The sequence below is a fragment of the Orycteropus afer genome, unplaced genomic scaffold (genome assembly GCF_000298275.1).
Source record: "Orycteropus afer afer isolate SDZICR_OR568_19922 unplaced genomic scaffold, OryAfe1.0 scaffold00227, whole genome shotgun sequence".
Taxonomy (NCBI): domain Eukaryota; kingdom Metazoa; phylum Chordata; class Mammalia; order Tubulidentata; family Orycteropodidae; genus Orycteropus; species Orycteropus afer.
Genome location: NW_006921814.1, coordinates 710,638 through 728,331, shown reverse-complemented (window position 1 = coordinate 728,331; position 17,694 = coordinate 710,638). Strand labels below are relative to the sequence as shown.

The 17,694-nt window shown below is 38.2% G+C and overlaps 1 protein-coding gene across 1 annotated transcript in view; it reads right to left on the bottom strand.

Annotated features, from left to right (window-relative positions):
* SLC10A6 (solute carrier family 10 member 6) overlaps positions 1-17,694 on the bottom strand; it is a 55,577-nt gene that overhangs the window by 18,139 nt on the left and 19,744 nt on the right. The window contains exons 2-3 of the mRNA XM_007948837.2: positions 4,703-4,821; positions 2,708-2,796 (exon numbers count right to left, since the gene is read on the bottom strand). Coding sequence (XP_007947028.1) covers positions 2,708-2,796; positions 4,703-4,821 — 208 coding nt within the window. The remainder of the gene's footprint in view (positions 1-2,707; positions 2,797-4,702; positions 4,822-17,694) is intronic.

The window sequence follows — 17,694 nt, the reverse complement described above, 5'->3', positions numbered from 1 at the left end:
TCAGTGCCTATGCTTAAACTGCCCCCTGGCTGAACACTCTTCTCTTAAATGCCTTAGACACCACAAATCTTAGTCTCCTTATTCCCTACATGTAGGGAATGTGGCCAAATAGATTGGGTCATTGAACAGTTCATGGATAGGACAGAATTATGAAGTAAAATAGATCTGACAGTAAATGTACAATGCTGCTACCCACTCCTCTGAGAACCATCCTGGTAAGTTATTGCTTGAGATCTGTTCTGCGTAAGTATCACCACTTTCCTATCACCATCCTTTCAGGCACCAAAGGCTTACTACTGCTTGGGTCCTCTGCTGTTCTCTGCCTCAAGCGAAGTTTACCCAGTTCTCAGATTATCTCTGAGCTAATATTTATGTAATGTGAGAAGTATTGACCTCTGCCCTGTCCCAAATGAGTACTATCTCTTACTTTTATAATTTAACAACAAAAAGAAAACCCACACATTTCCAGTAGTTTGAGTTTTGGGTAAGATAGAAAGGAAGATTGGACCAGGATATTTTGAGGAAGTCAGAATCTTGGCAAGCTTCAAACCATGTAGACAGCAAACTACGTACCTAGGTACAGGATTAACCTTAGATTTTAAATGAGCCAGGGTGTCAGGGGGTCAAAAACAAAAACAATCCAGTGTACCATAGGTGTGCTCTGAGGATCATCTTTATAGAGACAGACTGGCCTCCTGCTAATGGGAAGATGCTGTATCATGCAAAGAAAGGTGTCTAACTATAAAAACACTTAATCTTTCTACCAACAAGGAATTTCAAAATTTATAATTCACGAAGAATAAATGAAGAAAATGGAAGTTTATTTTTAAAAATAATCAAATCTAAGTCAAGGACTAAGAATAAAGAATGAAGCTACTCTAATACTTAAATTAGCCTTGTGTTTTCATTGAGGTGCTCCAAAACATTTATGCACATTATTAAATATTTTCTGCCACAAGTCTTATGGGGTAGCCAAGGGACAGGGATTTTAACTCTGCTTTGTAGTTAATAAAACTAATATACAGAAAATCTGATTTCTCCATTGACACAGATGGACTGAGAGGATCTGTAAACACCAAAATCATGTTGTTGTTAGATACCATTTTAAGAAAACTAACTAAAGACAGAGTACTTGAAAATAAGAGGTTTCCACAATCATACTCTCCTCTGTTTTGTAAACACAATCATAACCATACACTCCTATGTTGAAAATTTCTTCCTATTGAAATAACAATGATGAATGTGGAAAACAAGGGATGTTATCCCATGAATGTACTGAAAAAGAAAGTGGGAATGAAGTGTAAGGAAGCAATGTTAGAGTCACCCAAGAGCAATCCAAATGCACAGCAAAACCTGTCTCTGGCTGTCTGTGCCCAGTTGCTTTGCCTCCTTGTCAATCCTTATTACTGTTGAATCAGTGGACTGCAAGTGAGGTAAGGAGAGTGAAGCTGGGCCTAGGGTGGCACCGAAGCAAATAATTTAACATTAGAGAGACAAGAGGCCATTTGGTTGTACACAGTAGCCAGTAGGCCTGATCTTCTCCTTCCAGTTTCCTCCCTGACAAACTTCATCTCATTGAAGGAAGGATGGGGAGCTGTCGAGTGGAGCAGCAGACTGGGAAAGCGGCATCTGTTTATGCAGGCAAATGGAGTGAAAGTGTTTGGCCGGGTTGAGTCACACGCAAACCCTTAAACTGAACAAAACCATAAATCCCAAAATAAAATGAATTGAGGCATATTCGCCAAACCTTCTAATTACCCCCAAATGTTTATTCCTTTATAAATCTATGATGGAAGTATTTTTTAAATCTCCACAGAAGCAACACACTTTACAATCTTACTTATCCTAAAACTATAATTGGAATAATGGAAACCAGCTTAGGGATTGGTTTTACTGTTACAATGCCTCCTTTCTAGCCCTTTAAAAAAGCCTTTAACAGGGTCATTTGATTGTTCTCTGAGCAGACAAAAGATAACTCCACAAAGTCAAGGGTAGGCAGGAGGTTCTCATTACCATGATTTGGTGGCCAAACCAAAAAAAAACAAAACAAAAAACAAACACTCTGCTGTTGAGTCGATTCCAACTCCTTAGGTTTCCAACATAGTGCCTCTACGTAAGTAGATTGCTCAGTCTTCCTTCCGAGGAGTGGCTGGTGGCTTCGAGTCACCAGCGTTCTGGCCAGACTCCTCAAGTCCTTTTTGAATGGTTTCATTTAAATAGTCACATTCGTGTGTTCAACCCTTTCTGTGCGTGCAAGCTACTTTAGAGGTTCTCCCAAAAATTCTTCTGAAAGACAGCCCTTTGTCCTGCTTTTCTATGAAGCCAGCCATATTCTTAACACTGGGGCTCTGTCTCATGCACGCTGGAACAACTTTCAAATTGAGAGTGCCTCTGTCAAACCCTGTGAATGGACTGGTCTTGGGCCTCTCTGTCCACACACACAGACCTAATTTTTTCTGTCAGTAAAGCAAGAGTCTCATACTTTCCAGGGTGTCATAAGACTCAATGTATGGACCCATGGAGTGACAGAGCAACACTTAGAGAAGTGGAGGAAACAAGGGGACCATCCAGATAATGCAGGACATGTAAGTAAAGTTGCTGGGTATGGGCTATATTTGATCGGTTTGTTTATGCCAGTCATTACTTCCATCTGTCTTCCGAGTCTCTGAGTCTGAGAATGTGCTAACTCCAACATGGAGCCACTTACCTTGAGTATGATTTTGGATTGTTCAGACCATCTATAATTCACATAGACACCGCAGGCCACAGGAATAGTCAGGCACACAAGAGTAATTCCTGAAGAGAAGAAAAATCTGTCAGGCAGTATCCCCTCTCAGCCTGACTGCCCAGTCCTCTTCAACAATTTTTATTTCAATTAGATAAAAGTTTAAATTGAAGTTGCATTTTATTTCAGCATCCACCTCCAATAATTAAAAAAAAAAGAACTTTGGAAGACAGGCTTTGATGAGGTTATGTCCCAAATGGAATGCCACCATGCCTGGCCCATTATTTTCCTCTCAAAATTCTTCTGAAACTCACAAAGAATTTGAAAGACAAATGGGAACATTAAGATTAGAAGACTTAAGCACCATTTGAAGTTCATGAAATCATGTGGTCACTGTGTATGGCTGTTACCACAGCTGTTATTTCTCTGTTTGAGACCAATAGATCCTCTGCTTCACAAAGTAAAGCATACCTTTCACAGACACAGTAGGTGTTGGTGGTTACACACACCAAAGCAATTTCTCAGATTCACCAGGTGTAGCCAGGTAATCCAAGGTGGGTAGAAAAATGCCTACTGAATTATCAGGAATGAATAAAGGCATTGAAGGCAGGCTCAGTACAGCAGAAGTGACTATCCACTTTCCAACAGTACTTCATACACCATTTCCCAGTGCCACCTTCCAGATCTGGCCAAATGCCACACAACTGGTTCCCAAGTTATATGAGTCGCTCATAACATTTTGGTTTTTCATTATTTGTGAGTACCTTTCAGAATATTATCAAAAAGTAATATGTTAAATTGCTTACTGACAGGGAAAATTTCCACATAAAATCATGGCTTCCAGATTAAGTTTTCACTCAAATGTTACATATTTAATAGTCTCCAGCCCATTAAATAAATGAAAATAATAAACAACCACAAAAACCCACTGCCACTGAGTTGATTCCAAATCATAGCAACCCCTATAGGGTTTCCAAGGCTATAAATCTCTATGGAAATAGATTGCCTCATCTTCCCTCCATGGAGCAGCTGGTGGGTTTGAACCACTGACCTTCTGTTTAGGAGGCAAATATATTACCTAAAAGATGCCTTTATTTTCCTACTAGGCCCTTGTTGCATGCTTATAGAATACATGATTTTGGACTAAGGACCATGGGTTGTAAACCCCCAAATATCTAGAGTCTTCCTTGAGACTCTAAATTGACACTTCAGAGTTTTAAGAATCGTAGTTACTATTGCTTTCCAGAGGCTCTTAACAAACTAGAACAGGCAGATCTTATGCCCAAATTTTTCATCCAAGCCTAGTAAGTCCATGTAGAGACTTCCAAAGAAGAGTTTAGTGAGATATAATATTCAGGGAAAGAGATATGGCTGTGGTTCTGACACATGGATGAGCTTCAAAAGTCAATAAGAATCACTTATACACTTTGTAAAGAAAAGGTCAGGGCCTACAGCAATGTGAAAGGAGAATTTGTGGGAACAAAGAATTAATTAGAGCTATGGTGATTCAGTTACTCTTTTGATCATAAAAAAGCTCAATTCCTTCATAGTCTAATTAAATGAGTTTTTAAAAATAAGTTCTCTGGCTTTCTTTATTTTCAAAAATGAACTGTCGTGGGGTTAAAGCCTGGACGTTGCAGTCAGATCACAAGTTAGAATTCCAGTTCTTTACTTACCTGGGTCAAGTTGCTTAACCTCTTTATGTCTGAAAATCTAAGAAATGAAACTGATAATAGAATTAATTTGTTGTTGTTGTTATGTGCCATCAAGTTGGACCCGACTCACAGCGACCCCTCCTTGAGTTTCTGAGGCAGTATCACTACGGAAGTAGATTGCCCCATCTTAATACTACAGGGTTATTTAAGGACTTAAATTACATAATATATTAAAATCCCTGCATAAAGGATATATATAGTAAATACCTCTTATTACTGTACGATTACTGTTACTATTGCATTTCACAAGCCCAATACAGACCTATGTTCTGATATGGGATGGTGAGATTCTGCTCAAGATTCCAGGACCAGGTGTAGAAATAAAGGCAGAGTGGCATCATTCCCAGGGCAGCCACTGTGGAACAGGTGGTCATACTGATGCTGAAAGCAAAATTAAAATGAAGCTTAGTAGGCAGAGCTTGAAATTAAGTAGGCAGTCTTTAACAAAAATAATTCCTGGGACACAATTTCTTGGCGATTACCTGGGGTAAATTATTTGAGGCTTTCTCATGTGTTAGTATTCAACAGTTAGACTGTGACAATAGGACTATATTGGTGGTCTAGGAAAACTTCTCCCTAGTTCTTACCATGCATCAATTAATTACCTCTTGCCCTAAATATTCTGCTAGGTGCTAAAATGATTCTTGCCCTGAAGCAGCCTACAAATGTAATGATTGCTTACCTTCTACCTAGCCCCTAATCTTTACATGTGCATCAAATCCATTCGATTTATTGTCTTTGTGGGTCCTAAGTCTCTGCTAGGAAGATGTCAATCCATTACCACATGCCATAAGATTCCCATTGGGACCTCCCAGCCACTGATACCCAGACAGGGCGATCTGGACAGAGCCAGGGAAGGTACAGAACCACAGCAAAGAGAATTGCTATGGGATTCGGCACCAAATTAAAAGTTCTCTTCCAATTCTGATACAATGTGATTAGAAATAATTCAAAATAAGAATTCAGAGTCCCTGAAACAACATGGATGAGTTTGGAGGACATTATACTGAATGGACTAAGCAAACACAAAAGAACAAATATTGCATGATACAACTTTTATAAAAATTCAAGGATATACTCACAGAAAACAACATTCTTTAATGGTTACCAGGGATGGGAGGAGGAGGGAGGAAGAATCACTTACTAGGTAATAGATAAGAAAGGCAAAACACAATATGGAGGAAGTCAACACAACTTGACCAAGTTAAATAAAGACACTAAGAGGTACAAAAGAGATTGGACAATCTACTTCCTTAGTGATACCACCTCAGAAACCCAAGGAAGGGTTGCTAGGGGTTGGATTCAACTCAATGGCAGTGAGTTTGGTTTTCGGTTTTGATGCTATAACAGATACAATTTTGTAACAGCAATAATAACAAGCAAGATATATATGAATGGTGACATAGGTAGATATGTATGCTACATGGGTGTGGGAAGGTATATAGGGTTGCATAGGTACTGCATATATATTCATATATTCAATAAAGCTTATAGGGAGCACAGTTATGGATACCTCCTAAATGTACCCGAACACCTTGTGGAATTGATTTACTGGGTATGAAGGCTCAGGTTCATAGTCTTATGGAACAACTACTTCTGTTGGCATAACTCAGTTCATAAAAATAATGTTCAACATCCTAGTTTGGTGAGTATTGTCTGAGATCTTAAAAGCTTGCAAGTGACCATCTAAAATGCAACTATTGGTCTCTTGCCATATGGAGCAAAGGAGAGTGGAGGACAACAAAGACTCAAGGAAATAATTAGTCCACAGGCCTAATGGCCCACATGAACCACAACCTCTTCTAGCCTGGGACGAGAAGAACTAGATGGTGCCCAGGTACCACTACCAACACTTCTGAGCAGGGACATAATCAAAAGTCCTGATTAGAATGGGAGAGAAATGTGCAACAAAACTCAAATTCATAAAAAAGACCAGACTTACTGAAACAGAAGCCACTCCCTATCACTCATCTGAATAATACATTTGTCAATAAGATAAACAATAACTCCTGTGACAAATCTGCTCCTTTAAACAATCAAGTATATGAGACCAAACAGACAACATATATACAAAAGCAAAGATGAGAAGGCAAGGAAGGACAAGGAAACTGGATGGATGGAAACAAGACAGGTGAGGTGGAAATGGTGAGAGTGCTGACACATTTCTGGGATTGTAACCAATACCACAGAACAATTTGTGTATGAATTATTGAATGGGAATCCAATTTGCTGTGTAAACTTTTACCTAAAACACAATACTAATTGAAGTAGCATGAAGAGTAAAAAGTAAGATTTCTGATCTTTAGAATACGCTATCACTGATTAAGAACTGAGTCACTTTGAAGGTAAATGTTAACAGGTGATAGTGAGACATCTAATAGAGATATCCTAGGTGAGCAAAGGATAACTAGGGACTGTAGCTACTCTCAGCACCAGCAACACAAATGTGGCAACCTTAGGAAGTGGAAAATCGTGGATGTGTGAGATGAATGAACCAAATCTAAGCAATATGTCCAGCAGCCATGTAGCACAGCTTTACTAGGAAAATGAATAAGTATATCAGAACAGAATCATGGTCTTTGAGGAACAAACCTGGAATGATTTCTAATAAATAACTGTTTTATCTGTGTCATTATTGTAATTAACTGGCTCTACGTGAAAAAGTTAAAAAGGCTAACAAATTTTAAGTGCCACAGATCTTAAGGAGTTGCGTGAACCAGGAGCTCTGGTAGCATAGTGCCTAAAGCATTTGACTGCTAACCAGAAGGATGGTGGTTCAAACCCACCAGCCACTCCTCGGAAAGAAGGTTGGGATCCACTTCTGTAGTGATACCACCTCGGAAACCCAAGGAGGGGTCACAACGAATTGGGTCTGACTTGACGGCAGTGAGTTTGGTTTGGTTTTTGGTTAGTGTCTATGGGAATAGGGACATTGGTCGTTCAATGGCAGAATTCTCACCCTCCGTTAGGGAAACCCAGTCAAATCACTGCCAATACACATCATGTGTAGCCACCACCCATCTGTCAATGGGAACTCATGTGTTGCTATGATGCTGAACGTATTTCCATGGAGCTTTCAGATTAAGACAGATTAGGAAGAAAGGCCTGGTAACATATTTCCAAAAACCAGCCAATGAAAACTTTACGAGTCATAATAGTCCAATCTATAACCAATCATGGGGACAGTGCAGGATGATGGGCAGCATTTGATTCCTTTGTGCATGGGTCACCATGAGTCAAAGACAGCTAACAGCAAATGTCTAGGGAAAAAAGTTTTTTAGCATAGAGCCTTCAAATACTGTGTATCTTATACTTTTTACTACATGATATGAATTAAATTATAGTTTCCAAATTTATAATTAACCACTTTGTACTTTTTCTAAGTGTATAAAGTCTTACCTTTTAACTTTTTACATTTGTTAATTGGAGAAAAACAATTGGTTATATATTAAAATGATAGCTTTAATGCAAGAGGGAGAAAAGCATGTATAATGAAAGAAAACCAGGAGACTAGAGAGCAAAACCTCTGCTCTAGGCTGGGGAGAGAAAGAATAAAAATGAGTGGAGAGCCAGGAAGTTACATTTCATAAAAAGTAAGAAGAAGGCTCCCAAATGAATGCTAAATGCCAACAGAAGATCAGGAAGAATGGGAATCCAAAGTGGGAATTTAGTACCATCCAACCTTCCCCCAGTTTGTTTTGCCTTCATACCATCCCAATCCTTTTCCATCTCCCACCACCACCTCCCTGACCCCCAATTCCTAAAATCTATCTTTGTTTTGAACTTATCTGGGTGACAGAACCAGTGAAAGAATGAATGAGTAAAATTAGATGAAATAAGGAAAAGGAAATGAGATACCTTTCAAGTCAAGAAAATATTTTACCTTTAAATTGGTGGAAAACGAATTGTGCCATTTATACAAGCATGTGCAGATCAATGATAGACCTAAGGAGCTGCTTTACCCAGTGAGGTGAGATAAATGGACCATCTCACACACAAACCCAGAGTGTATTCAGCTCAACACTGGACCCAAAAAAGCCAGGGAACTTGCCTGCAAGTCACTGCTGTTCTTCCCCATATTATATATCAGCAAAATCCCTTCTAATAGCCCTGCCTATCAAACAATTTGACTATGGTTACTTTAACATTTTCTGCCAGAAGAATGCATGTACTTTTGTCAAAGCAGCCACCATTTCACTTCAATGATACTAAAAAATGCTCCTCTGTTCAACAATAATAAAAAAAATTATTTTTTAAAAAATAAATCCTGTTCTTATAGTTGCTGTCAATAAGTTGTACACCTGTAAGAAGTTGAACTGGTAAAGTTGTGCAATGGATCTATTTACAGCAACAGCAATAACAAAGTAGCTGCTGAGCCTGTTTATGCACAATCCAAAACCTCATGGGATTTGGTTCCTTGGTTTGGAGGTTTACAGTCATGGTTTCATGGGACATCCCAGTTAATTGGCCTAATAACGTGTTTGGTGTTTCTGTTCTATCTCCTAGTTCATTGCCAAGCGTCTGGGGTCTTGAACGCTTGCAAAAGGCCAATCAAGGCTTCTATGGTTTCTGTTCACCTGGAGCAACAAAAGAAGGAGAGACAGGAATAGGAGGAGGATGTGGAATGTGTGGCTAAATGCCTCCATAAACAATAAGACCAGAAGAACTGGATTGGTGCTGACTACTATTACTGAACATTTTGACCAAAGATTCTGTAGAAGAATCTTGATCAAAAGAGGGAAAATGCAGAGCAGAATTTCAAATTCTCATTACCTCTAAACTTTCTGGAGCCAAGAGAGCTGAAAGAACCCCTGAAACTATTGGCCTGAGATAATCTTTAAAACTTAACCCAAAAATAGTCCCTGAAGTCTTCTTAAATCCCAAGAATAGTTTAACTAAACAAGTAAAAAAAAAAAAGTCTGCCTTGAGCACTATGCTATTTTAAGAATGATCTAAAAGAGAGCAGTGAGTTTATGTTAATGGGGGAGGAACAACTCAGAAAAAGAGGGTGAAAATGGTTGCACAATTCAAAGCATGTGACCAATGTCACTAAATGGTACATGTAAACACACTCAAATTGTTGTATGTTTTACTGTGTATATTCTTAACAACAATAAAATTAAATTAAAAAAAAGATCTCAAAGCTAGAGTTAATACTATACTTGCTTTTAATATTACAAGAGGCAAAAGCAGATGAGAAAATCCAAATCACTGACTCATGCCAATTATAAGTGTTTCTATATAAGATGCAGGCATTCCTGAAACATGCATCAATCAGTCATGGCAAATGAATATGTGGGTGTCACCATGTTCAAGGTACTATTAAGAAATAAACTAAAGGACTCAGGCTATTTGAAAAAAAAAAAAAAAAAAAACCTCCTCTGCACTCTCATTCACTGCTGTTGGGAATGCAAAATGGTTACACCCATGGGGGAAATTTGGCAATATCTAGGAGAATTACACATGCATTGACCCTTTGGCCCTTTGGCCTGGCAATCCATTCCTGGGAACTCATCCCAAATAAACAATGTCAGAAATATAGAAAACACATATGTCCATGGTTGTTTAATATATATTTGATATATCTTGTCCCCTGGTGAAAGGCATTTAGGCTGTTTCTAGTATTTTGTGATTATAATATAATTAAAAGAAAACAGAGGAAGGTAAAGAACAGTGTAATAGATGTTACCATTTTTTGAATTTATCCATATTTTTGTCTCTTCTCCATGCCCCACCCCTATATATGTTTAAACAAACAAACAAAAAAGATATGTAAAATTAAAAGTTATAAAAAATGATTACCTATTATAGGGAAAGGGAAGGTGTGGGTGAAGAGAGCAGGTTGGAAGCTGGACTTCTCTGAACATACAATGTTTGTGAATATGCTTATGAAACCATGTAAATGTTTTGTTTATTTTTAAAACAAAATTAATCAAAATGAATTTTTAAAATTACTACATGAAAAATAAAAGTAAACAAATAAAGCTAAGAGTATGTTTAGTAAGTGACTTAACCACACAGAGAGGAATTGTTGCAAGGAATTTTAAAAATACAGTGATTAATTGTACATATCTAGTGGACTAAACCTTAATAATTAAAAAAAAAACCAAAACACTAAAAACTATCTTAAGCCATTTCCAGCAAAGCTTGTTAGTTATTGTTATTGTTGTTTGGTGCCCTCGAGTTGGCTCAGTCTCATAGCGACCCCGTGCACAATAGAGTGAAACACTGCCCGGTCCTGTGCCATCCTTGCTATACCTGAGCCCATTGTCTATCCATCTCACTGAGGGCCTTTCCCTTTTTTGTTGACCCTCCACCTTACCAAGCATGATATCCTTCTCCAGGGAATGGTACCTTCTGACAACCTGACCAAAGCAGGTGAGACGAAGTCTGGCAATCCTCACATCTAAGGAGCATCTTGGCTGCACTTCTTCCAGGACAGATTTTTTAGCTCTTCTGACAGTCCATGTTACTTTCTGTATTCTTTGCCAACACCACAACTCAAAAGCATCATTGTCCAGCTCTCACATGCATATGAGGCAACTGAAAATACCATGGCTTGGGTTAGGTGCACCTTAGTCTTCAAAGAGACATCATCTTTGCTCTTCAGCACTTTAAAGACATCTTTTGTAGCAGATTTGCCCAAAGCAATATGTCATTGTCTGATTTCTTGACTGCTGCTTCCATGTGTTTTGATTATGGACCCAAGCAGTATGAAATCTCTGACAGCTTCAGTCTTTTCTCCATTTATCATGATGCTGTTTATTGGTCAGGTTGTTCGGATTTTTGTTTTATGTTGCAGTGTAAGCCATACTGCAGACCGTAGTCTTTAGTCTTCGTCAGTAAGTGCTTCAAGTCATCTTCACTTTCAGCAAGCAAGGTTGTGTCATCTGCATATCGCAGGTTGTTAATGAGTCTTCCTCCAATCCTGATGCCATCTTTTTGCATTATTTGCTCAGCACACAGACTGAATAAGTATGGTGAAAGGATACAACCCTGAGGCACTCCTTTCTTGATTTTAAACCATGCAAAATCCCCCTGTTCTGTTCAAACGACAGCTTTCCAATCTATGCACAAGTTACTGATGAGCATAATTAAGTGTTCAGGAACTACCATTCTTTTCAATGTTATCCATAATTTGTTATGATCCACACAATCTTGACTCAATGACAATGAGTTTGTCAGTTATTAGCAAGCAGTAATCATGTGTGTTGTAATACACACATTATATTTTTTGAATTTATTAAGTCTGTATTACATAACTAAAAGTTGACATTTCAAATTCACCCAGAGGCACCTTGGAACAAAAGATTGGATCTATTTATGCAAAATCAGCCATTGAAAAGCTTATTGAGCACAGGTCTACTCTGCCATACATGGGATCACCATGAGTCAGGATGACTTGATAGCAACTGGTTACTGGTTATATGTATGAAAAACCAAATAATTATGTTAAATTTATTTGTAACCAAGTTTTTCTATGTAATAGAAAAGAGATACAAATATAATATCAAAGTTAAGTAAAAACTATAATTCTACTTTAAGTAGAACTATCAATATGAACTCATAATATAGTTTCTCTTTAAAAATACATTTCCTAGCTTTGTCTGCTGAAAATGAATATCTGAAATACTAACCAACTTAATAACATATCATTATCATAATATAAAATGTAATATGATAAAGTATGCAGTATACAGCTCATAATAATAAAATGCAATAATTAAAATAATTATAACATAAAATCTCTACTTTTATACTCTTCCTCTATTGCATCCTATTATTCTCCACCAAAGGAAGCCATTTTCCTTATTATTATTATTTTTTTTTTTTACTTTCTTGTTTTGTTGGGATATTTAAAAAATGTAATTGTATTGTGTATTGTTCTGGTTATCTAGTGCCGCTCTGAGAGGAATATACCACGAATGTGAATGGCCTTAACAAACAGAAGTTTATTCTTATAATCTGGAGGCTTTAAGTCCAAGTTCGAAGTGCCAGGCTCTAGGAGCTGGGTAAAAGCCCCTCAACTTTGGGATCCAGCTCTGCCTCCAGCTCCTGGCCCACTGGAGCTAAAGACATTTCTTCACTCAGACAGCTCCTGGCTGCTAAGGCTGAGAAGCCCACGGTTAACAAGTAAAAAGGCACAGTCCCCATAATGCCAAACCACATGACAGGCCATTAATTTAAGTCCATTGTAAGCCCCAAGATCAGCAGAGCATGGCAGGCTGCTGAACAATGACACGGCTACACGCAGAGTCCAAGTATGCCATAAACTCAAAACCATTCTCAAAGCTGCTTCTTATATATGGGAAGCAGACTACATACCAAAAGCAGCTACTCAGGTGCTTGTGGTAGATCCCACCATGGAGCTGATTGCCAGTCTCATCATGGGGAATAACTACCACCAGCTGCCCAGCCACTCAACCAAGCCCAGCCAAGTTGACAGACAAATATAACTACCACATGTATACTATCTGTGTACATTCTTATGTGATATATTGCTTAGATTTTCTTGGCTTGAGCTTTAAAAAAAAAAAAAAAAAATTATTATAAAAAAAACTGTCTTTGTCTTTTAGAGATATTAAATCAATTAACTTGCTATGTAACATACTCCAAAACACAGTAGTTTACCGTAACAACAATTCCTCACAACTGTGGTTTGGCTAGGCAGTTCCTCTGCCGGGTGACCTGCGTCAATCTAGCTGCATTCAGCTGGAGAATCAGTTGGGTCAGAAGGTTCAAGGAACCCCACTTCCATGTCAGTTGGTGCTAGCCGTCTGTTTGTCCCCTGGCTCTCTTTCACAAGTCCTCTCATATATATCCTGGGGATGAAATCAGCTTCCTTACATGGCAGTCTCCACGAAGCAGTGGTGCAAGAGCATAGATGCTGCATGGCCTCTTAAGGCTTGTTTGGAGACACAGCATCACTTCTGCTACATTCTATTGGTCAAAGCAACCCACAAGGTCAGCCCAGATTCAAGGGGTGGGGAAATAGTCCCTGCATGGGAGCAACTGATAAGCAATGCAGAAGAAAGTGCATGTCAGGATGGGAAGAATTTGTAGTCAGATTTTGCAATCTATGGTAGATATATATTACTTACAGAAGAAATAATACCTGGAGTTACTTACCCTTAAAACAATCCACTGGGGAGAGTGGTGAGTAGAGATAAAAAAAGATGAGCCAGGTGTTGACAATTGTTGAAGCTGAGTGAAATACACAAATATACTTTTGCATATATATATGAAAATTTCCACAATAAAAAATAAAAAAAATAAATGTTCCTTCCATCTTTGCAGTGTACTCTGTAACATTGCTACAGGTCCAGTTAGTTTAGGTTTTCACTCTCTATGAAATGTGTATTGAAATATATATTGTCCTCAACTTAGTTTTACACACACACCGGGATGAGGGTATCTAAAGCATTTCTTATCCAACCACCTATAGCCTTGGGTTTTCTCTTCCTCAACACTTCAATTGTTCCTTTTTAGTGGTCCCATTGACTTCTGGGCACATTTTTATTGGTATTCCCTCATGTATTGCACTCTAACCTACACAAATGTTTGTTTACTTGTTGACCTGTTCCAGACTGTAAGCAACTTGAGGTCAAAGGCTCTGCCTTATTGAGCTCCACATTGCTGGACCTAGCACGGTCTCATGGTTTGGAACATTGTAGAAGTTCATTAAATACTTATTGAATAAATGCATGACTCAAAGAATGAACAAATGTGTCGATACACTGGTGCCTTCCTGATATTTCGTACATCTGTAAGTACATGATATATCATGTTGCCATTAGGTCAGCTCTGGCATATGGCAACCTCACACACAACAGAATGAAATGTTTCCCAGCACTGCACCATCTTCAAGATTGTTGGTATGCTTGAGTCCACTATCGGAGCCACTGTGTATTTCCAGTGACTTCCAAACAAGGAAGCTCATCTTCCAACACTATATCTAATAATATTCTATTGTAATCCACGGGGTTTTCATTGGCTAATTTTCAGAAGCAGATTGCCAGGCCTTTCTTCATAGTCTGCCTTACTCTGGAAGCTCTGCTGAAACCTGTCTACCATAAGTGACCCTGCTGGTATTTGAAATACTGGTGGCATAGCTTCCAGCTTCACAGCAACATCCAAGCAACCACTGTATGACAAACTGATAGACAACTGGTGGGATCAAATGACAGATACTCCCCATCATAATCCAGAAGAACAGAAACTTTTCTATGAATTTAATTAAAATCCTGCTCTTCCTAGAACAAATGTGAGTAAATTTTAAGGAGCAGGTGCTTAGATGACTGATGCCCCTTTCAAAAATACAGAATTAGATAGTGTTTGTTTCTGTCCCCCTTTCTTTCTTTCTTAGCCATGTAATGTTTCCTTGTCCAATGAATAGGACTTAATTTGTTTCTTTGATCTTTTTAATGAATCACACAATACACTTTATTCTGTAACCTCAAAACTCAAAATACTCTCTGTCATTGAATTAATTATGACTCATAAAGACCCACATTGGGTTTCGAAGGCTGTAAATCTTTATGGAAGTAGACTGCCTCATCTTTCTTCTGAAGAGCAGCTGGTGGGTTCAAACCACCAAACTTTTGGTTAGTAGACAAATGCCTTAACCACTACACCACCAGAGCTCCTAACTCTGTAACCTAGTTCCTCTTTTTCTTTCCCACTTAATAAATTATAGGTATGCTTTCAGATCAATATATATATCAATATATAAGCAAGTGCTTTTAAAGAACTAATCTAAATATGACATAATTTATTCAGCTATTTCATTAATGATGGATAGATTGCTTAGTTTTTTTGCTGCTATAAAAAAATTTTATGGTAAACATCTTTATATATATATATATAAATCACTTCAAATAAAGCTTTTATTTCTATAGACTGGATTCAGCAAAGTGAGATTATGAGATCAAAGTCTATGTTTATTTTAATAGACACTGCCAGATTATTTTCCAAAATGATAATTGTATTTCACAAATTTGTCTACCTTGGATGTAGATCAATCCTTTTTAATTATTGTCAGAATGCTAAAAAATGTATCTCCCTGTCATTTTGTTATACTCCAAACTAAGAGGCAGCACATGATTTCATTTTTATTAGCCTCTGGTATGTCCTCTTTCCACCAATCATCTGTCAGTTTGTCATACTGTGGTGGCTTGAGTATTGCTGTGAGGCTGGAGGCTGTGCCACTGCTATTTCAAATACCAGCAAGGTAACTCTTGGTGGACAAGCTTCAGCAGAGCTTCTAGACTAAGACAGACTGGGAAGAAGGATGAGGCCATGCACTTCTGAAAAAAATTGGCCAGTAAAAACTTTGTGAATAGCAGTGAAACACTGTCTGATATATTACTGGAAAACTTTACGAATAGCCCTAAAACACTGTCTGATAGTGGAACAGACCATCAACTGCTCATATGCAAGTTCAAGTTGAAGCTGAAGATAACTAAAAGAAGTCCACAAGATCCAAAATATGACCTGGATTATATCCCACCTGAATTTAGAGATTATCTGAAGAATAGATTTCATGCATTGAACACCAATGACTGAAAAACAGACAAATTGTGGGATGACATCAAGAACATCACATATGAAGAAATCAAATGGTCACTAAAAGGCAGGAATGGAAGAAAAGACCAAAATGGATGTCAAAAGAGACTCTGAAACTTGTTCTTGAATGGAGCATAGCTAAAGCAAATGGAAGAAATGATGAGATAAAAGAGCTGAACAGATTTCAAAGGACAGCTCAAGAATTCAAAGTAATATATTACAATGAAATGTGCAAAGACCTGGAGTTAGAAAACCAAAAGGAAAGAAAAAACTGCTTTTCTCAAGCTGAAAGAACTGAAGAAAAAAATCAAGCCTCAAGTTGCAATATTGAAGGATTCTACTATTGGCAAAATATTGAATGATGCAGGAAACATAAAACCAAAAAGAATTGGTCCATATTCAGCTATTTCAGGAGGTAGTATATAATCAAGAACCAATGGTACTGAAGGAAGAAGTCCAAGCTGCACTGAAGGCATTGGCAAAAACAAGGCTCCAGGAACTGTTGGAATATATATTGAGATGTTTCAACAAATGGATGCTGCACTGGAGGCACTTACTCACTTATGCCAGGAAGTTTGGAACACAGTTGCCTGACCAACTGACTAGAAAAGATCCATATTTGTGCACATTCCAAAGAAAAGTGATCCAATAGAATGTGGAAATTATCAAACAATATCATTAATATCACACATAAGCAAAATTTTGCTGAAACCAAACCAACCCAAACTCACTGCCGTCGAGTCAGATCCAACTCATAGTGACTCCTCCTTGGGTTTCTGAAGTGGTATCACTATGGAAGTAGAATGCCCAACCTTCCTTCTGAGAAGTGGCTGGTGGGTTTGAAACTCCACACTTCTGGTTAGCAGTTAAATGCCTTAGGCACTATGCCACGAGAGGTAATTCCAAAACAGTTGCAGCAGTATATTGACAAGGAACTTACAGAAATTCAGGCTGGATTCAGAAGAGGATAGGGATGAGGGATATCAATGCTGATGTCAGATGGATCTTGACTGAAAGCAAAGAATGCCAGAAAGATGTTTACCTGTGTTTTATTGACTATACAAAGGCATTTGACTGTGCAACATTATGGATAATGTTGCAAAGACCAGGAGGCTGTGGTTCAAATGGAACAAGGAGATATTGCATGGTTTAAAATCAGGAAGGGTGTGGGTAAGGGTTGGATCCTTTCACCATACTTATTCAATCTATATATTGAGCAAATAATCTGAGAAGCTGGACTATATGAAGAAGAACATGGCACCAGGATAGGAAGAAGACTCATTAACAATTTGCAATATGAAGGTGTCATAAACTTGTTTGCTGAAAGTGAAGATGACTTGAAACAATTTCTGATGATCAAAGACTACAGGATGCAGTATGGATTGCACCTCAACATAAAAAAAACAAAAATTCTCACAACTAGACAAATAAGCAACGTAATGATAAATGGAGAAAAGATTGAAGTTGTCAGGGATTTCATTTTACTTGGATCCACAATCAAAATCCATGGAAGTGGCCATCAAGAAATCAGATGTTGTATTGTATTGGGAGCTCTGGTAGTATAGTGGCTAAGACACTTGCCTGCTAACCAGACGGCTGGTGGTTCAAACCCACCAGCCACTCCTCGGAAAGAAGGTTGGGCAATCCTACTTCCATAGTGATACTGCCTCGGAAACCCAAGGAGGGGTC